The sequence below is a fragment of the Salmo trutta genome, chromosome 39, assembly GCF_901001165.1.
Source record: "Salmo trutta chromosome 39, fSalTru1.1, whole genome shotgun sequence".
Taxonomy (NCBI): domain Eukaryota; kingdom Metazoa; phylum Chordata; class Actinopteri; order Salmoniformes; family Salmonidae; genus Salmo; species Salmo trutta.
The window spans coordinates 2,558,605-2,579,014 of record NC_042995.1 but is presented as its reverse complement, the minus strand read 5'-3'; the positions used below and the strand labels follow the sequence as shown (position 1 = coordinate 2,579,014).

Genomic DNA, 20,410 nt, shown 5'->3' with positions numbered 1-20,410 from the left:
GTGTGTGTGTGTGTGTGTGTTTGTGTAGAAGTCCAGTCAGAAGGCAGATGAGTACCTGAGAGAGATAAAGGAACAGAGTGTGTTGGGGGAAGCGGTGAGACAGTGTGTGGAGGCTGCTGGGTATGAACATGAACCAGAGACCCAGAAAACACTGCTCAGGGTAAGACACACACTATCTCTCTCTACCTCTACCTTGCTCTCTTACTCTCTTTCTCTCCCTGTCTCTCTCTCTTTCTCTCTTTCTCTCTCTTCTCTCTCTTTCTCATCTATTCCTGCGTGTTAAGTTGAAGATCAAAATGAGTCGGTCCACAGATATATTCATGTTTTTCTCCCCCACTCTATTCCTCTCTCCCTCCCTCTCTCCCTCCCTCTAGGCTGCGTCCTTTGGGAAGTGTTTTCTCAGTAACTACCCACCAGAGCCGTTTGTCAGTATGTGTCGAGACCTGAAAGTTCTCAACTCTGTCCGAGACTACACTGTGGGGATCCCCCTCACACACACACAGTACAAACAGATGACTGTTCAGGTCCTCATTGACAGGTAACACCCCAGGTGTGTGTGTGGATGTGTGTTTACACGGGGTGTGTGTGTGTGTGTTTACTCTCTGTGCACGCATGTTAAACAGGTTGGTGTACCGTAAGCTGTATCCCCTGGCCATTGAGATCTGTCGCTATCTGAAAACACCAGAGTACCAGGGAGTCAGCAGAGTTCTCAAACACTGGGCCTGCTGCAAGGTGAGCCGGAGGGGCTGGTTTACTGCATCTATGTTCTTAACATGCTCTAACAGGTACAGTGCTGTGAAAAAGGATTTGCCCCCATTAAAATGTTCTCTACTTTTGCATATATTTGATACTGAATCTTATCAGATCTTCAACCAAAACCTAATATTAGATAAAGGGAACCTGAATGAACAAATAACACAATGACATTGTTCATAAACAAAGTAAGTAACACCCAATGCCCCTGTGTGAAAAAGTAATTTCCCCCTTACACTCAATAACTGGTTGTACCACCTTTAGCTGCAATGACTCCAACCAAATGCTTCCTGTAGTTGTAGATCAGTCTCTCACGTCACTGTGGAGGAATTCTTTCCCACTCTTCCATGTAGAACTGCTGTAACTCAGTGACATTTGTGGGTTTTTAAGCATGAACTGCTTGTTTCAAGTCCTGCCACAACATCTCAGTTGGGATTAGGTCTGAACTTTGACCAAAAAAGTGATACTTTTGACTCATCTGTCCATAGAACATTCTTCCAAGAGTCTTGATGATCATCCAGGTGCTTTTTGTCAAACTTGAGTCAACTTTTTTGACGACATGGTTCCCATTATGTCTGGCGAAAACCAAACACTGCATTCCACAGTAAGAACCTCATAGCAACGGACAAGCATGGTGGTGGTAGTGTGATGGTTTGGGGATGCTTTGCTGCCTCAGGACCTGGATGACTTGCCTTAATAGAAGGAACCAGGAATTCTGCTCTGTATCAGAGAATTCTACAGGAGAATGTCAGGCCATCCGTCTGTGAGCTGAAGCTGAAGCACAATTGGGTCATGCAGCAAGACAATGATCCAAACACACAATCAAGTCTACATGAAAATGGCTAAAAAGCAACAAATGTGAAGTTTTGGAATGGCCTAGTCAAAGTCCAGACCTAATTCCAATTGAGATGTTGTGGCAGGACTTGAAACAAGCAGTTCATGCTGGAAAACCCACAAGTTAAAGCAGTTCTGTATGGAAGAGTGGACCAAAATTCCTCCACAGCGATGTGAGACTGATCTACAACTACAGGAAGCATTTGGCTGCAGTCATTGCAGCTAAAGGTGGCACAACCAGTTATTGAGTGTAAGGGGGAAATTACTTTTTTCACAGGGGCATTGGGTGTTACTTACTTTGTCAATGAAAAAAATATATATATTTTGGGGGTTATTTGTGTACTCAGGTTCCTTTTTTCTAATATTAGGTTTTGGTTGAAGGTCTGATGACATTCAGTATCAAAAATATAGAAAATCAAAGGGGGGGCCGGTGCTATATCTCTTGAGATTTAAATGAAAGGTGTGTCTGTCTGTCTCAGGTCCAGCAGAAAGAAGAGCCTGATGAGTCCATAGCACATGCTGTCAGTGTGAAGCTGGGTGAGGCAGCAGGAATCTCCTACTCTGAGATCGCTGCCAGAGCATATGAGTGTGGCAGGACGGAACTGGCCATCAAGGTACTACACACACACACACACACACACACACACACACACACCAGCAGGCCTGAATTGACTATCAAGGGACAGCCACACCTTAGCCTCACTTGCTTCCAACACAAGAGAGAGTGATTAAAGAGGCAATCCAAAAGACATCATTGAATGGAATGTTATCTCTCCTCTCTTTCCCTCTGTCACCCCCCTCTCTTTCCCTCTGTCACCCCCCTCTCTTTCCCTCTGTCACCCCCCTCTCTTTCCCTCTGCCTCCCCCCTCTCTTTCCCTCTGTCACCCCCCTCTCTTTCCCTCTGTCACCACCCTCTCTTTCCCTCTGTCACCACCCTCTCTTTCCCTCTGTCACCACCCTCTCTTTCCCTCTGTCACCCCCCTCTCTTTCCCTCTGTCACCACCCTCTCTTTCCCTCTGTCACCACCCTCTCTTTCCCTCTGTCACCCCCCTCTCTTTCCCTCTGTCACCACCCTCTCTTTCCCTCTGTCACCACCCTCTCTTTCCCTCTGTCACCACCCTCTCTTTCCCTCTGTCACCACCCTCTCTTTCCCTCTGTCACCCCCCTCTCTTTCCCTCTGTCACCCCCCTCTCTTTCCCTCTGTCACCACCCTCTCTTTCCCTCTGTCACCCCCCTCTCTTTCCCTCTGTCACCCCCCTCTCTTTCCCTCTGTCACCACCCTCTCTTTCCCTCTGTCACCACCCTCTCTTTCCCTCTGTCACCCCCCTCTCTTTCCCTCTGTCACCACCCTCTCTTTCCCTCTGTCACCCCCCTCTCTTTCCCTCTGTCACCCCCCCTCTCTTTCCCTCTGTCACCCCCCCTCTCTTTCCCTCTGTCACCCCCCCTCTCTTTCCCTCTGTCACCCCCCCTCTCTTTCCCTCTGTCACCCCCCCCTCTCTTTCCCTCTGTCACCCCCCCTCTCTTTCCCTCTGTCACCACCCTCTCTTTCCCTCTGTCACCCCCCCTCTCTTTCCCTCTGTCACCCCCCTCTCTTTCCCTCTGTCACCACCCTCTCTTTCCCTCTGTCACCACCCTCTCTTTCCCTCTGTCACCACCCTCTCTCCTCCCCTCTCCCACCACCCTCTCTTTCCCTCTGTCACCACCCTCTCTCCTCCCCTCTCCCACCACCCTCTCCTCTCTTTCCCTCTGCCTCCCCCCCTCTCTTTCCCTCTGTCACCCCCCTCTCTTTCCCTCTGCCTCCCCCCTCTCTCTGGGTCTAGTTGTTGGAGTTTGAGCCTCGTTCTGGGGAGCAGGTCCCCCTGCTACTGAAGATGAAGAGGAGTCAGCTGGCCCTGAGTAAAGCTATAGAGAGTGGAGATACAGACCTGGTTTACACGGTGGTGACATACCTGAAGAACGAGATGAACAGAGGAGACTTCTTCATGACGCTCAGAAACCAACCGGTAGCCCTGAGCCTCTACCGGCAGGTATACACACACACACACACACACAACTCAGCCTCTACCGGCAGGTATACACACACACACACACACACACACAACTCAGCCTCTACCGGCAGGTATACACACACACACACACACACACACACACAACTCAGCCTCTACCGGCAGGTATACACACACACACACACACACACACACACACACACACACACACACACAACTCAGCCTCTACCGGCCGGTATAGACACACACACACACACACACACACACACACACACACACACACACACAACTCAGCCTCTACCGGCAGGTATAAACACACACACACACACACACACAACTCAGCCTCTACCGGCAGGTATAGACACAGACACACACACACAACTTAGTCTCTACACACAGGTACACACGCACAACATGTGGTTTAATCTGTGTGTGTGTGTGTGTGTGTTAGTTCTGTAAGCACCAGGAACAGGACACACTGAAGGATCTGTTCAACCAAGACGATGACCATCAGGAGCTGGGTAACTTCTACGTCAAGGCCAGTTACAAGGAGAAGAGGCTGGAGGCTCGCCTGTCTCTGCTGCAGAGTGCTGTGGACGAGTACAACAAGGCCAAGAACGAGTTTGCAGCCAAGGTGAGATCCCAGACAGTTTTAAGTGCATATTTGGTCTCACCAGGCTCTGAATAGCATTAGCACTTTGGACCAAAAATGAACATGTATATTAGATCATGACAATGTTCTCAAAATGTTGTCTCATTATTATAGTGCTCTCTGTCTCTGTCTCTCTCTCTGTCTCTCTCTGTCTCTGTCTCTCTCTCTGTCTCTCTCTGTCTCTGTCTCTCTCTCTGTCTGTCTCTCTGTCTCTGTCTCTGTCTCTCTCTCTGTCTCTGTCTCTGTCTCTCTCTCTGTCTCTCTCTCTGTCTCTGTCTCTGTGTCTCTGTCTCTGTGTCTCTGTGTCTCTGTCTCTCTCTGTCTCTCTCTGTCTCTCTCTCTCTCTGTCTCTCTCTCTGTCTCTCTCTGTCTCTCTCTGTCTCTCTCTGTCTCTCTCTGTCTCTGTCTGCCCCAGGCGACAGAGGAGGAGATGAAGCTGCTACGGTTCCAGAGGCGTCTGGATGAGGAGAAGGGAGAGGCTCTGCTGGGCCTGTCTCTCCAGGAGACTCTGCATGCCCTCCTCACCTCCAACTTCCACAAGCAGGCTGAGCAGCTCTACAGGGACTTCAGAGTACCAGACAAAAGGTAAAGGCTGTGTGTTACGCTGCTTTCAAGACACCTGGGAACTCTGGAGAAAAAAAACAAGGTCAAATCATTCTGGCTATTTTGAGCCTGTAATCGAACCCACAAATGCTGATGCTCCAGATACTCAACTAGTCTAAAGAAGGCCAGTTTTATTGCTTCTTTAATCAGAACAACAGTTTTCAGCTGTGCTAACATAATTGCAAAAGGGTTTTCTAATGATCAATTAGCCTTTTAAAATGATAAACGTGGATTAGCTAACACAACGTGCCATTGTAACACAGGAGTGATGGTTGCTGATAATGGGCCTCTGTATGCCTATGTAGATATTCCATAAAAAAATCAGCCGTTTCCAGCTACAATCGTCATTTACAACATTAACAATGTCTACACTGTATTTCTGATCAATTTGATGTTATTTTAATGGACAACAAAATGTGCTTTTCTTTAAAAAACTAGGACATGTCTAAGTGACCCCTAAGTTTTGAACGGTAGTGTACATTTAAAAACATGAACATGTAGTCTGTGTATCTATCAGTTCCACATACACACCAGTACATACATACAACCAGTAGGTCACATGTCAGTACATACACACAACCGGTAGGTCACATGTCAGTACATACACACAACCAGTAGGTAACATGTCAGTACATACACACAACCAGTAGGTAACATGTCAGTACATACACACAACCAGTAGGTAACATGTCAGTACATACACACAACCAGTAGGTAACATGTCAGTACATACACACAACCAGTAGGTCACATGTCAGTACATACACACAACCAGTAGATTACATGTCAGTACATACACACAACAGGTAGGTCACATGTCAGTACATACAACCAGTAGGTAACATGTCAGTACATACACACAACCGGTAGGTAACATGTCAGTACATACAACCAGTAGGTCACATGTCAGTACATACACACAACAGGTAGGTCACATGTCAGTACATACACACAACAGGTAGGTCACATGTCAGTACATACAACCAGTAGGTCTCATGTCAGTACATACACACAACCAGTAGGTCACATGCCAGTACATACACACAACCAGTAGATCACATGTCAGTACATACAACCAGTAAGTCACATGTCAGTACATACACACAACCAGTAGGTCACATGTCAGTACATACACACAACCAGTAAGTCACATGTCAGTACATACAACCAGTAAGTCACATGTCAGTACATACAACCAGTAGGTCACATGTCAGTACATACAACCAGTAGGTAACATGTCAGTACATACAACCAGTAGGTAACATGTCAGTACATACAACCAGTAGGTCACATGTCAGTACATACAACCAGTAGGTCACATGTCAGTACATACACACAACCGGTAGGTCACATGTCAGTACATACAACCAGTAGGTCACATGTCAGTACATACAACCAGTAGGTCACATGTCAGTACATACACACAACCGGTAGGTCACATGTCAGTACATACACACAACCGGTAGGTCACATGTCAGTACATACACACAACCGGTAGGTCACGTGGGGAGAGGCGTTGTGCCATGAGGTGTTGTTTTACTTGTTTTTTTTAAACCAGGTTTGCTCTTCATTTGCGTTTTATATAATACTGTACGTTTCCTTGAATTTGTTCTGGGCCTGGGGACTGTGAAAAGACCCCTGGTGGCATGTCTGGTGGGGTAAGTGTGTGTGTCAGAGCTGCGTGTAAAACCAGAGAGAGAGCGATGAGACAACACTATAGTAACGAGACAACACTATAGTAACGAGACAACACTATAGTAACGAGACAACACTATAGTAACGAGACAACACTATAGTAACGAGACAACACTATAGTAACGAGACAACACTATAGTAACGAGACAACACTATAGTAACGAGACAACACTATAGTAACGAGACAACACTTTGAGAACATTGTCATGGTCTAATTTGACAGTTTTTTTAATAAAAATAAGAAGTTATGCTCTCCTCAACTCTTAGCCAAGAGAGACTGACATGCATAGTATTTATTTCAGCCCTCTGATTACAATGAAGAGCAAAACGTGCCGCTCTGTTCTGGGCCAGTTGCAGCTTAACTAGGTCTTTCCTTGCAGCACCTGACTATATGACTGGACAATAATCAAGATGAGATAAAACTACACATTGCTGTCACTGTGTAGTCCCTTATTGATGACGTCACTGTGTAGTCCCTTATTGATGACGTCACTGTGTAGTCCCTTATTGATGATGTCACTGTGGTCAGGTACTGGTGGCTGAAGCTGACCGCTCTGGCAGAGAAGGATGACTGGGAAGAGATGGAGAAATTTTCCAAGAGCAAGAAGTCCCCCATCGGCTATCTAGTATGTTGTTTATACAATCTTTATACAATGTTATTCATCCAATAGGCTACTCGACAGGTCATTTCTAACCTTTATACAATGTTATTCATCCAATAGGCTTCTTGACAGGTCATTTATAACCTTTATACAACTTTAGCTACGTAACTAACCTCTCTCTTTCTCTCTTAGCCCTTTGTGGAGGTGTGTGTGAAACAACACAATAAGTACGAGGCCAAAAAGTATGTTTCCAAGGTGACCCCAGAGCAAAAGGTCAAAGCCCACCTGGCCATAGGGTGAGTGTGTGTGCGTGCGTGCGTGCGTGCGTGTGTGTGTCAGTGTGCAGAAACTAAACTCTTCCTCTCTCTCTTTACCCTTCTCTCTCCTCGTCAGTGATCTGGAGGGGGCAGCCGAGGCAGCTATAGAGAGGAGGAGTGAAGGAGAGATCAGCACTGTCCTGTCCCGCTGTTCTCCCACCACAGACCGAGCCCTGCTGGAGAGACTCAACCGAGCCAGATCCACTGCCGCCAAAAAGTGACCTTCCTGAAATCCTATTCAAACACAAAATATCTCACTGTCACAAAGTGAGCCCTCTCAAAAACTCACTAAGAGCTGTTGCTGTTGAAAAGTGACCCGTCAACCACCATTCACCCCAGCCCCAGCCCAGCTCCAGCCCAGCTCCAGCCCAGCTCCAGCCCAGCTCCACCCCAGCTCCAGCCTATGTCCTGCTTCTACCACGGTTGGAGGGGAAGGAGTGATTTGGGAAAGAAAGACATTCCAAGCTAACACACACACACACACACAGGTTAGACAAGCTGATATCAACAGCACTACCAATCATGAAAGAAATGTGGCTCTCCACTGTCTGTTTTAGCCAAGAGATGCAGTGAAATCATCTCAATTCGCAATGAATTGCATTCATATTGTATATCCTGTGTTTTCAAATCTGTTCAAATGAAGGAAGTGAGAGATGTGCGGACACCACTTTTGACTATTGAGAAGCACAGATTGCTCCCATTTATTGTCTGCTGTAAGCTGCTGGTGTTACTGACTCCTCTCCAGATCATGTGATTGTCATATTAATGAAACCATGTTGGTGTTATTCACACACTGCAGACCGTTGTCTCTTGTTGTATCATTGGATAAATTAATTCCTTTGTAAAGGAGCTACAAAACGATAGAGAAACACTGGTACTCAGGAATGGGATCGGTGTCCTATGGGGAACATTATGGGAACTAGGCCGCTGTAGAAAACAAGAAACTAAATTACTGTTGCTTTCTGTAATAATCAACAGGGCATATTGTATGTAGGCTATTGTGTAAAAGCATCAGGTCAGAAAATTAGGTTCATAAATGTTGCTAGACGACATTCAACAGCTATACCGGTAACTACAGGTCTACTGTATGAGGGGGGAATTCATGTGAAATGTTACAGTATAAATTGGAATTTATGGTCCGAATTTACGACGCTTCCACACACTGAAACTTGGCAGAGGAGTCGGCCAAGCATATTCTCTCAAACGTGTCTGGTGTATTTGCTGAGCGCATGCTTCTTCAGTTCAGATAGAGGTACGGCTGGGGGAGCGGGGCTGCGCCTGTCACACGGTCTGTTTATTTGTCTGTCTGTCTGAGCAGCGAGACACTCGCTGTCACACGGTCTGTTTATTTGTCTGTCTGTCTGAGCGGCGAGACACTCGCTGTCACACGGTCTGTTTATTTGTCTGTCTGTCTGAGCGGCGAGACACTCGCTGTCACACGGTCTGTTTATTTGTCTGTCTGTCTGAGCGGCGAGACACTCGCTGTCACTGATTCAGAAGCTCTTCTAGCGACTTCCGTGTTTAAAACAGGTAATGTAGCCTTGTCTGTACAATGTGTTGTTGTTTTCTGAGAAATCATAAACAAAGTTGCAAGTGAGTGTAAGTTGCAAGTTAAAGTATCCTAGCCCGAGCCAACAGTTGGCTAAAAGTAAAAACGAATCGGTGTAGTGCAGTCATTTATATGGGGGCTACTTATAGAAATGAGAGTGAGTGAAGTAGAGATAATTCAACAGCTGTGCAGGCTACTGTGTATAACTCGCAGAGTTCCCTGTTCAAAGGCACTTACATATTTTGTCTTGCCCATTCACTCTCTCACTGGCACAAATACACAATCCATGTCTCAAGGCTTAAAAATCATTCTTTAACCTGTCTCCTTCCCTTCATCTACACTGATTTGAAGTGAATTTAACAAGGGATCATAGCTTTTACCTGGATTCACCTGGTCAGTCTATGTCATGGAAAGAGCAGGTGTTCTTAATGTTTTGTACACTTATTGTATATTAAGAGTAACTTTCTTGAAGAAAAAAAAAGATTATGGGAAACCAAATGTTTTAGACTTCATTTTGACTGTTTGTTGCAAAAGTGATATACTTTTAGTGGTAAATCTAAACGACCCGGATCTTTGTGCCCCCGTCAGTGTCTTGTTTTGCTCGCTTTGTACGAAATAATCAAATGCAGTACGACAGGATATTTCTAAACTAGCTCTTTATTAGCTAGCTATAACTGGCATGTTCACGTGTCTCATACCATGATCTATAACTGGCATTTTCACGTGTCTCATACCATGATCTATAACTGGCATGTTCACGTGTCTCATACCATGATCTATAACTGGCATGTTCACGTGTCTCATACCATGATCTATAACTGGCATGTTCACGTGTTTCATACCATGATCAACCGAAGATGACCTCACCACCTGGGTGGTCTTAACCAATCATAGCGTAGTATGATACGGCGGTAAAAGGCATCCAATTACAATTCAGTATGTTTACACATATGAATATTACACTCAGGTTTTTGGGGTGCATGATGCCCCTGGGCTACTGTGTGTGTGTGTGTGTGTGTGTGTGTGTGTGTGTGTGTGTGTGTGTGTGTGTGTGTGTGTGTGTGTGTGTGTGTGTGTCAAATTGCTTTAGACATGTCTGTGAAGGTGGAGTGTGTGGTGAAAGAGAGGTGTGAGATCGGAGAAGGGCCGGTGTGGGAGGAGAAAGAAGGAACTCTGCTCTTTGTGGACATATCAGGACAGAAGATCCACCGCTGGAACTCAGCAACCAATCAGAAAGAGACAGTGGCCACAGGTAAACCAATCAGAAAGGCAGCTGTGACCCCGGGTGAACATGTCATAACCACTAAGGTTCAATAAAGATATTTTTCATTGAACTTCTATTTTGTAGGTCCAGTTTGTTCTTCATGCAGGTTGTTTGGGCTATGAGGTAGCAACAGCACACCTTATACTCCTGTCATGTTCTGTATTTTTCTTTTTACAACCCTCCCTGTTTCCAACTCCCCCCGGCCCTGCTCCCTCTCCCTGCTCCCTCTCCCTGCTCCCTCTCCCTGCTCCCTCGCCCTGCTCCCTCTCCCTGCTCCCTCTCCCTGCACCCTCTCCCTGCACCCTCTCCCTGCTCCCTCGCCCTGCTCCATCTCCCTGCTCCCTCTCCCTGCTCCCTCTCCCTGCACCCTCTCCCTGCTCCCTCGCCCTGCTCCATCTCCCTGCTCCCTCTCCCTGCTTCCTCTCCCTGCACCCTCTCCCTGCTCCCTCTCCCTGCTCCCTCGCCCTGCTCCCTCTCCCTGCTCCCTCCCCCTGCACCCTCTCCCTGCACCCTCTCCCTGCTCCCTCTCCCTGCTCCCTCGCCCTGCTCCCTCTCCCTGCTCCCTCTCCTCACCTTTCCCCTCTCTTCTCTTCCCCCAATCCCCACTCCTCCCCCCCAGAGAAGTTTGTGGGCTGTGCGGTCCCTCGGCGGTCTGGAGGCTATGTGATCGGAGAGGGACGGAGTTTTGGAGCGCTGGACTGGGAGTCCAGGTCCATCTCCACCATCGCTGTCATCGATGAAGACAAACCCAACAACCGCTTTAATGACGGCAAGGTGGACCCTGCTGGACGCCTCTTTGCAGGTAGAGATTGATAGATCAATTCATTTCACAATCCATTAATCCATCAAACTCTCTTCTACCGCATCTGTTTTGTGTTCCATGTCATGTTCTGTTAACTGTGTTCTGTCAGGTACCATGGCGATGGAGGAACGTCCTACAGTTCTAGAGCTGAAGCAGGGTTCTCTGTTCTCCCTGAACAAGGACCACATTGTAGTCAAACATTTCAATCAGGTGATACATGGGGCTGGAAGTGGAATGTTTCTAGCGTAAACAGTTACGTGTTAGTGTGAGATATACAGTACCAACTAATCCTATAACGTATTAGATGAAAAGAGACTGAAGCTATCCTTTATGTTGCTATTTTCATTATTTGACCAGGTGGACATCTCAAACGGTCTGGACTGGTCTCTGGACCACAAAACCTTCTACTACATAGACAGCCTCACCTACACTGTGGAAGCTTTCAACTATGACATCAACACCGGGAGTATCAGTGAGACACACACACATAAACCTTGTAATACATCGACAGCCTTGTGAATGTAGTGTGTGTGTGTGTGTGTGTGTGTGTGTGTGTGTGTGTGTGTGTGTAGGTAACCGGCGGATGGTGTATAAGATGGAGGAGGGGGAGGGGATTCCTGATGGCATGTGTATTGACGCAGACGGTAGACTCTGGGTTGCCTGCTACAATGGAGGCAGAGTGATTCAGATTGACCCACAGACAGGTGTGTGTGTACCTGCTTATGTGTGTCAGAGCATGACAGTTACAGTATATTATAATATGAAGGTAACCCCTTTCCTTTTCTCCCTCTCTGCCCCCTCCCTCTATCTCGCTGCCCCCTCCCTCTATCTCTTTGCCCCCTCTCTCTCTCTGCTCCCTCTCCCTCTCTCTCTGCCCCCTCTCCCTCTCTCTCTGTCCTATCTCTCTGCCCCCTCCCTCTATCTCTCTGCCCCCTCCCTCTATCTCTCTGCCACCTCTCCCTCTATCTTTCTGCCCCCTCCCTCTATCTCTCTGCCACCTCTCCCTCTCTCTTTGCCCCCTCTCCCTCTCTCTCTGCCCCCTCTCCCTCTCTCTCTGTCCCCTCTCTCTCCCTTTCTCTCTCTGTCCCCTCTCCCTCTATCTCTCTCTGCTGCCTTCCACTCTCTTTTCTCCCTCTCTCCATCTTCGATCCCCCTCTTCTCAGGGGTGCGTTTGCAGACAGTGAAGCTACCGGTGGATAAGACAACATCATGTTGTTTCGGGGGTAGAGACTATTCAGATCTGTACGTGACCTCAGCCTGTAAGGGAATGGACGAGGCAGACATGGCCAAGCAACCGCAGGCAGGCTGTGTCTTTAGGGTACGTGTGTATGTGTGTGTCAGTGGAGGCTCATCGGAGGAGGAAGGGGAGGACCATCCTACTCAGTAAATTTCAGAAGAAAAAAAAAATAGTTAAACATTACAAAAGTATAAAACTATACTGAATATATTCACATTTGACCAAATAACTGATTAAAACACACTGTTTTGTAATGGTCTACAGTAGCCTGAACAGCGCCCTCTGTGGTAGCACCATGGTGTAGCCAGAGGACAGCTATTTTCCATCCTCCTCTGAGTACATTGACTTCAATACAAAACCTATGAGGCTCATGGTTCGCACCCTCTTTCGTAATTATGACGACTTCCAGAGGACCTCCAACATATCAGAGTTCTTACAGCAAGAACTGACATGTTGTCCACCCAATCAAAGGATCAGAGAATGAATCTAGTCCTGAAAGCATAAGCTACAGCTAGCTAGCACTGCAGTGCATAAAATGTGGGGAGTAGTTGACTGAAAGAGAGAAAAATATTTTTAACAAATGAACTTCTTAAAAAATTAAGGAGAAGCAGCAAAGAGAAAAAGAGGGAGAGAGAGAGAGCTACTGTAGGCATATTTCATTGTATTTTTTCACTGTCACTTACCTAATTTAGTCTATTCAAACATCTGGCTCAAACAGAGAGGAATGCTATTTGTGTTAGCTAGCTGACTAAGGCTATCCAACACTGGAACTCTTCCAAGTCAAGGTAAGCTTTTGGTTTTATAAATGTATTGCCACCGGGGCACACCAGTGTAACTGCTTGCTGCGTGATTGTAGCGGGTTTACTAACACATTTGTTCTAGTAGCTATGTTGACTATGAGGTTAGCTAATATGGTGACAACAATGTTGACTGTGTGTAGCGGTTATGGTATGAAGGTTTGGCTTTGAATTTTTTTTTGTTGCCTGGTCACAGACAGCTGTTGTGTTGTGCACTAAAGGCCACAAGTTAAGGGAAAAGGTGAGAGGAGGAGAGTGTGTAGATGCGAGAAGGAATTAACAAACGGCATCATCACTTTGCTTGTTTGTATGTGGCTGCTATGAAAGTGAACTGCGTGTGCTGGTGATCAGGGGTGTGTTCATTCTGCCGATTCTGTTGAAACACCTTTCTTAAACGGAAGCAAACAGAACGAAACACAGATAAACCTAGCTATTTTGTCCAATAGAAACTCTTGTTTGCAACTTTTTGAATGTATGATTACAACCAAGATCAGCTAGATGCAGAGTGTGCAAGGCGGTATGAATGTGTCACTGTTTGTCACCTTGATTACTCCAATTTGTCTCTCGACCTATGTTAGAAACCTTTTTTGTAATTTAGCGACACTCTTATCCAGAGTGACTTACGTAAGTGCATACATTTTCATACTTTTATATACTAGCTAGGTTGTAGTAACCTCATGATAGGTATAGGGAAACATTTTGTATCATGTAGTAGCCTAAATCTATTGGTTACATTGAGCTGGGTGAATGGAATATGAATGACAGTCATCCAATATGCTGTATTAGAAAAAAGGCCATGCTCATAAATATAAAAAATAGTCCTCCCTAATCTTAAACGGCACCGACTGCCACTGGGGTGTGTGTGTTTCATTCAGCCTGTGTTTTATTCTCCTTGCAGATCACAGGCCTGGGTGCAAAGGGCATTCCTGCAAATTCATTCACTGGATGAGTGACACAATGGAAACATGGAATCCGGCCCTTGTCAATCATTCCATGATGATCAGCCAGTAACTCGGCTGCACAACTGAACTGTGCCCACTGACCACTAATCTCACCAATAAAATAATGTGACTTTATGATTTTAAGCAAAACTCAACACGCCTCAGTAATAGTTATTGTACTTAATGTATTAGTAGGCTATTGTACATATTCTGTCCAATAAAAAAGCTCAAATTGATAGGTAGTTTGTATGAGGACTCTTATTTTGATACAATTCTCGCTGTTATGCCATTGCTGCCCGACGTCACGCGGCGTTCATGCATGTTTTTTTCTTGGGGTAACTGGAATTTCCTCTTCCTACTGAAGATAATGCGGAAGCAGAATAGGACCAAATGGGAAAAGGCATTTTTATCTCTTTCTAGTCACAGACCCGGGTGAAATCCAACATATTTACAGCATTTTAACTGTGGTCCTGCTACATTCCGCTCGCTGTTTACAAGCTATCATCAATAGTAGATGTCAATAGGCGGTGGAAATGGATCGCGGAGACGCATCGTCCACAAACGCAGACTGGATGTCTCAGCTGCCAGAGGAACTGTGGGGTACACCGCTTTGGGACCTGGCGATACCCGGTGAGAATTAACTTAATCATGTCGAGTGATAGCCTACTGTTAACCATTTTATTTCGATTACAAAAAGAGTTTGATAGAGAAGTAGAGTTTAGAGCACAAGCTATTGTAACGACCCTGGGTTTATAAACGCGGATATCGACTGCCACTTGAGCATGTTTTTGGGGCACAATCGATTGCGCGCTGGACTTCGGGCTAGAAGGTTGAGGGTTCGAGACCTGCGCCCTGCCTGTTTCATTACACTATGTTCATATGGAACTAGCCTAGAGAAAACATTTGTCACGAGTTTCTTTAGAGGAAGTAAGCCTGTTTTTTTCAAACCTATTCAGGCTCTTTCCTTGATGTCATATGACTGTGCTTTTGTGTCTTTCTTTTTGTCTCTGCTTGCAGGGAGTCATGACAGTATGAGTTACTGTCTGGATACACACTCTCCTGTCTTGGGTTCTGAGTCGTTCATGCTGCAGTTTCTGGATCGCCTAGCACCCTGCATTGTAGGCCCCTGTGTCTACCGCTGGGCCACCACACAGGCAGGCTTCACACACCACACACACACATGTTGGTTTTCCTATCCTTGTGGGGACCAAACTATTGATTCCCATTCAAAATCCTATTTTCCCCAACCCTCACCCCTAATTGTAACTCTAACCCTAAACCTAACTCCTAAGCTGAAAATAGCCTTTTTTCCTTGTGGGGACAGGCGAAATGTCCCTTGTTGTTTCCCCTTGTTTTACAATCTTTGTGAGCACGTCTGGTCCCCACAAGGATAATAAAACCAAAGAAACACACAAGCACACACACACACACACACACTGCAGACAGAGAACTGTGTGTGTGTGTATTATTAATATTATATGCAATCTAAGTTCGAGATCTTCCCTGTCCTTTTCTCCCATAGGCGTGGTGTATTCCTGATCAGTTGGATGCTGGAATCCGGTTCTTCGATCTACGGATCGCCCATAAAAACATAAAAAATACACACAGCACACAAGACCTGCTAAAAACACACAACACAGATGACACGCTGTACTTCGCACACGCGATCTATACGCTGCAGACTGTAAAGGTACGGTATAGTATACACACATGCCATCCTGGTGTGTGAATCTTCTGTACTCAGTGTGAGAGCATATGCACTATAAATATTATTCACGATCCTGTGTGTGTGTGTGTGTGTGTGTGTGTGTGTGTGTGTGTGTGTGTGTGTGTGTGTGTGTGTGTGTGTGTGTAGGAGGCCCTGTCAACCATGGCTGTGTGGTTGGAGCAGCACCAGAAGGAGGTAGTGATCCTGTCCTGTTCCCACTTCTACCTGCTGACTGACTCTGAGCACCAGGCCCTGGTCTGCTACATCACTCAGCTGTTTAAAGACAAACTCTGCCCCCCACAGGTACAGGATAGACAAGACCCCACTACTGCCTGTTCAGTTTTCAGGAAGTGGTGTCAGTTGGGGTGAGTTCACGTTTTCAGGAAGTGGTGCCAGTTGGGGTGAGTTCATGTTTTCAGGAAGTGGTGCCAGTTGGGGTGAGTTCATGTTTTCAGGAAGTGGTGTCAGTTGGGGTGAGTTCATGTTTTCAGGAAGTGGTGCCAGTTGGGGTGAGTTCATGTTTTCAGGAAGTGGTGTCAGTTGGGGTGAGTTCATGTTTTCAGGAAGTGGTGTCAGTTGGGGTGAGTTCATGTTTTCAGGAAGTGGTGCCAGTTGGGGTGAGTTCATGTTTTCAGGAAGTGGTGCCAGTTGGGGTGAGTTCACGTTTTCAGGAAGTGGTGCCAGTTGGGGTGAGTTCATGTTTTCAGGAAGTGGTGCCAATTGGGGTGAGTTCATGTTTTCAGGAAGTGGTGCCAGTTGGGGTCAGTTAAGTTTTCAGGAAGCGAAGTGTCCATTGTTTTCTGTGTTTTATTGGTATGAAAGGTGAATGAACTCTCGTGTGTGTGTGTGTCTAGGAGACTCCTTATCTGAGCCAGTGCTGGGATCTGGGGCAGCAGGTCATCATTTCGTATGACGATGAGACGATTCTTCAACAACACAAGGAACTGTGGCCTAAGATCCCTTACTGGTACGGTCTGTGTGTGGGACTCTGTGTGTGGGACTCTGTATTTGGGACTCTGTGTGAGTGTGTGTTAAACCTGTAACTTTTGACCCTTTACAGGTACGCTGACTCGGCAGACCCCAAAGAGGTCATTTCTTACCTGGAGGAGCGGCAGAAGGCCCAAGGAAGAGCAGGTTAGTGTGTGTGTGTGTGTGTGGGTGCGTGTGCGTGCGTGTCCTTTGATTGACAGCTGAGCTCTTTGATTGACAGCTCATTTCTTCACCTCGGGGCTGAACCTGACGGAGGATACTGCTGTGGTGGTCTGCAACCCCTGTCTGACGATGAGGAAGTTAACGATGAAGAGTTTCTCCCTGCTGCTGGACTGGGTGGAGAAGCAGACTCCTGGACCGGACCTAACCGCTGTCAACATCATCTGTGGAGACTTTGTGGGTCTGAACCACTTTGCCTCTGTGGTTATCGGGCTCAATAAGAAACTGCTGAAGACAGAGAACCAGGGAAGGAGTGAGAAAGAGACCGACAGATAAACCTGCACAGAATCCCAAATAGCTTCTAGCTCCTTCTACCTATGCAGTAGTGGAGATCTGAGAGGTTTGGTTAGGTGTAATCAACATGGTACTCTGATACACTAGATCAGGGGTGTCAAACTCATTCCATGGAGGGCCTAGTGTCTGCTGGTTTTTGGTTTTTCCTTTCAATTAAGACCTAGACAACCAGATGAGGGGAGTTCCTTACTAATTAGGGAGGAGCGAAAACCCACAGACACTCGGCCATCCGTGGAATGAGTTTGACACGTGCACTAATCAAATTAAATGTATTTAAATAGCCCTTCTTATATCAGCTGATATATCAAAGTGCTGTACAGAAACCCAGCCTAAAACCCCAAACAGCAAGCAATGCAGGTGTAGAAGCACAAGTACTACTAGATCATATGAATGAGTTAGACACGTGCACTACTAGATCATATGAATGAGTTAGACACGTGCACTACTAGATCATATGAATGAGTTAGACACGTGCACTACTAGATCATATGAATGAGTTAGACACGTGCACTACTAGATCATATGAATGAGTTAGACACGTGCACTACTAGATCATATGAATGAGTTAGACACGTGCACTACTAGATCATATGAATGAGTTTGACACGTGCACTAGATCATATGAGTGAGTTGCCATGTTTCCCTATGTCTACCTACAGCACAGGGTGTCAGGTTTACTGTGTTGTTAATGAGTATGATGGATACAATGAGAGGTTTTTACATTCTAAAGTGATGCCAAAGGAAAAGTTCCATCCTCAGATGGACAATAGAATTTATATTCTATTCTATATGCAAATACACTACATGCAGGGGAAAATACATAAATGTCTATTGAACTTTTCATCAGTTTGAAGAATCATTATTTCAAGCATCATTAACACTAACACCTTGAAATAGTCATGTTACAGCAGGTGTGACTTTATAAAGTAAACCACTTCCTCACAGCTGAGAATGAATACCCTGAGAAACTGTCATGTAAACTGGGTGCTGCCCTCCTGTGTTCAAACAGCAGAAGGGCAGTAAAACATGTTGCAGGGACAGATCTGTTGGCACTAGTTTTATTTTCTAGAGGAAACTAAAACAGAAGCTAACAAAAAGGTCAATAAAAGTGTATGGTGAAACAAAATAATAATACATTTAAAATCATATAATGAAAAAGCAGAAATGATGGCAGATCACTGAACAAAAGATACATTTGAACTCACACCTAACAAGGTGCACAATTAATGTCACACTATTAACTAGAGAAATAGATGCATTGTAGAACATATAGTGAACACATACGTTAAATAAACATTGATGTAATTCACAAATGGCATACAGTAAGGCACTTCATTGATACAGCCAGACAGAAAACTATAAAATGAACAAAGAAGACGGAATATCTAGCAGTTCAAATCTAATTAATGAAATATAATCAAACTCCTTCAAAAGGCAATTATTTCTGAAAAAGAAGCAACATGGCCTCCTGCTCTAAAGTCTCTATATGGGAAGATCTCAATTGCATACTCCTCGTCTCCTCAAAACCAATTGGAAGAGAAGGTCCGAGGGGAAGGAACTCTGGCTTTCTCATGCAAGAGGTTTTGAGAAAGATACGAGGAGAGGACGCGAGGAGTATGCAATTGACACCTTCCCTATGACTTTGGTTTACCTTCTCTTATCACACGTCCCTTCACATCTCCTTCAGCAGAATCCCATAGGGGCGGATGGAGCGCTCCACAATCCTCCTCCCTTCTTCCTCAGATGTGCCGTCATTAACTGGAACAAGCCAGTAGTCAACTCTCTTACAGATCTTCCGTTGGGTTGGGTTGATACGGTTCTGAAGGACCATCCTGTAGGTTTTCCCGTTTGTCGTCGACACAAAGTCTCTAGCGTAGCCGCTGGCTTGGCTGAGGTCAGGAGTGGAGTAGATCCCTCGCCCGTAGAGCTGCCTATCTCCTACTTTATAGTGGGACTGGATGATGCCTTTAGCCCCGTCCTCGCTGGTACCGTGATATGACACTGGCCACTCCCCGGGAACCGAGTATGTCCGAATCCCGTTTGGACCGAGCCATGTGTTATCTCCGTATTTGTCCAGAACCTTCAACGCGATCCGTTTCCATCCACACGGTCTCTTGTAACCCTCATCGCCTCTCACAAAACTCTCAGAGTCGGAAACGTTGGTGAAGTCATAATCAAAATTCCTATCAAAGAATTTTTCCTCATCCACAAAGAGTTCGGTGTTGGTTGCCTTGCTTTTGTCCTCGCTGAAGAAAAGCACTGATAACCCCCATGTCAACCATGAGACAGGGTTGAGCCACTGCAGGAGAGAGGTGACGCCCAGGACAGAACCGATGAGAAAGCCTTCCACAGTCAAAAGGTTTTCAGGTGTCTTGCCAGGGTTGTTCCTCTGAAAGTCGGACAAGGGCCTCACCGTGGCTCCCATTGCCACTGATAGGGCCTCATAGCGTACACCCTCGTCAAGCATGACTGGTCTGAGAACAGTTGTTAAAAGTGAAAGCCTCTCAAACCAGTAAGGATATGTGTCTGTAGCTGATCGTGGAGCAATCGTTAGCAGCTAACACCTCAAACTTCTCTCAGGTCCTCGGTCGGTATTTGTCCGTTGTCTTTGCAAACTAACCGAATGAAAAACTTCTGGCTACTATAGAAAGACTGTCTCCACCCACAATGACAGACTTTCAGTTTCGTTTTTAGTCTTGGTAGAATTTGGAAGGACATACCATTGGTCTTGGGCAGGGCACAAGGCTTATAAACAGGAAGTCAATAGCAGACTACCTGGGACATAACTTTACTCTGAATAGAAAGGAAATCCTGCACCACAGTTAAGTTGTCTGACTGCAGGAGCCTTCGTCAGGCGGTCATTGCTTGTGTTACCATCCCCCCACCCCCGAGAAGCTCACCTCCAGCACACTGTGGACTTTGGACTGATCTGAATGTATATGTCTGATCTGAATTTATATGGCTAGTTAACTTGTGAATCTTCTGTGAACTTTTACTCAAATGCTGAACTAGCATAGGCATACTTGTTATTTTATCTCAGACTTTTATAGCCTACTGGACTCAGAGAGCTAGTCTCTCACATTATTTTGTTGGGAGGAGTGACTCTATGGACTTCCAATGGCTAGCCCTACAATGTAGAAAACAGT

General features: G+C 45.9%; 3 protein-coding genes across 6 annotated transcripts in view; all 3 read left to right on the top strand.

Annotated features, from left to right (window-relative positions):
• Positions 1-8,261, top strand: part of LOC115179636 (vacuolar protein sorting-associated protein 16 homolog) — a 12,719-nt gene extending 4,458 nt beyond the window's left edge. The window contains exons 10-19 of the mRNA XM_029741276.1: positions 29-160; positions 375-538; positions 624-732; positions 2,067-2,201; positions 3,409-3,615; positions 4,046-4,228; positions 4,662-4,831; positions 7,074-7,170; positions 7,339-7,442; positions 7,540-8,261. Coding sequence (XP_029597136.1) covers positions 29-160; positions 375-538; positions 624-732; positions 2,067-2,201; positions 3,409-3,615; positions 4,046-4,228; positions 4,662-4,831; positions 7,074-7,170; positions 7,339-7,442; positions 7,540-7,684 — 1,446 coding nt within the window. The 3' untranslated portion in view covers positions 7,685-8,261. The remainder of the gene's footprint in view (positions 1-28; positions 161-374; positions 539-623; positions 733-2,066; positions 2,202-3,408; positions 3,616-4,045; positions 4,229-4,661; positions 4,832-7,073; positions 7,171-7,338; positions 7,443-7,539) is intronic.
• A 439-nt stretch (positions 8,262-8,700) lies between these two features.
• Positions 8,701-14,289, top strand: LOC115179638 (regucalcin-like). Of its 4 annotated transcripts, XM_029741281.1 has the most exons (8): positions 8,734-8,993; positions 10,103-10,264; positions 10,896-11,078; positions 11,188-11,288; positions 11,436-11,550; positions 11,651-11,782; positions 12,242-12,396; positions 14,011-14,289. In XM_029741281.1, exons 2-8 carry the CDS (start codon positions 10,105-10,107, stop codon positions 14,059-14,061), a joined length of 897 nt encoding a protein of 298 aa, XP_029597141.1. In that variant the 5' UTR covers positions 8,734-8,993; positions 10,103-10,104; the 3' UTR covers positions 14,062-14,289. The 4 variants fall into 4 exon arrangements, with proteins under 4 accessions (XP_029597140.1, XP_029597138.1, XP_029597141.1 ...); XM_029741280.1 differs by lacking the exons at positions 8,734-8,993; positions 14,011-14,289 and adding an exon at positions 8,701-8,715 and having other exon boundaries at positions 12,242-12,938; XM_029741278.1 differs by lacking the exon at positions 14,011-14,289 and having other exon boundaries at positions 8,732-8,993; positions 12,242-12,938.
• A 93-nt stretch (positions 14,290-14,382) lies between these two features.
• Positions 14,383-17,362, top strand: LOC115179637 (PI-PLC X domain-containing protein 1). Its single transcript, XM_029741277.1, has 7 exons — positions 14,383-14,683; positions 15,071-15,207; positions 15,576-15,743; positions 15,909-16,064; positions 16,616-16,728; positions 16,822-16,895; positions 16,972-17,362. The coding sequence occupies exons 1-7, from the start codon at positions 14,587-14,589 to the stop codon at positions 17,244-17,246; spliced, it is 1,020 nt and encodes a 339-aa protein (XP_029597137.1). The 5' UTR covers positions 14,383-14,586; the 3' UTR covers positions 17,247-17,362.
• Positions 17,363-20,410: the final 3,048 nt, after the last annotated feature.

Excerpts from the sequence above, each read along its gene's own strand:
- LOC115179638 (XM_029741280.1), top strand. The coding sequence starts at position 10,105 with ATGTCTGTGAAGGTGGAGTGTGTGGTGAAAGAGAGGTGTGAGATCGGA. Across the intron at positions 11,551-11,650 it reads CATCAACACCGGGAGTATCA|GTAACCGGCGGATGGTGTAT; the intron begins GTGAGACACACA and ends GTGTGTGTGTAG. Across the intron at positions 11,783-12,241 it reads TCAGATTGACCCACAGACAG|GGGTGCGTTTGCAGACAGTG; the intron begins GTGTGTGTGTAC and ends CCCTCTTCTCAG.
- LOC115179637 (XM_029741277.1), top strand. The coding sequence starts at position 14,587 with ATGGATCGCGGAGACGCATCGTCCACAAACGCAGACTGGATGTCTCAG. Across the intron at positions 15,744-15,908 it reads ATACGCTGCAGACTGTAAAG|GAGGCCCTGTCAACCATGGC; the intron begins GTACGGTATAGT and ends GTGTGTGTGTAG. Across the intron at positions 16,896-16,971 it reads GAAGGCCCAAGGAAGAGCAG|CTCATTTCTTCACCTCGGGG; the intron begins GTTAGTGTGTGT and ends TTTGATTGACAG.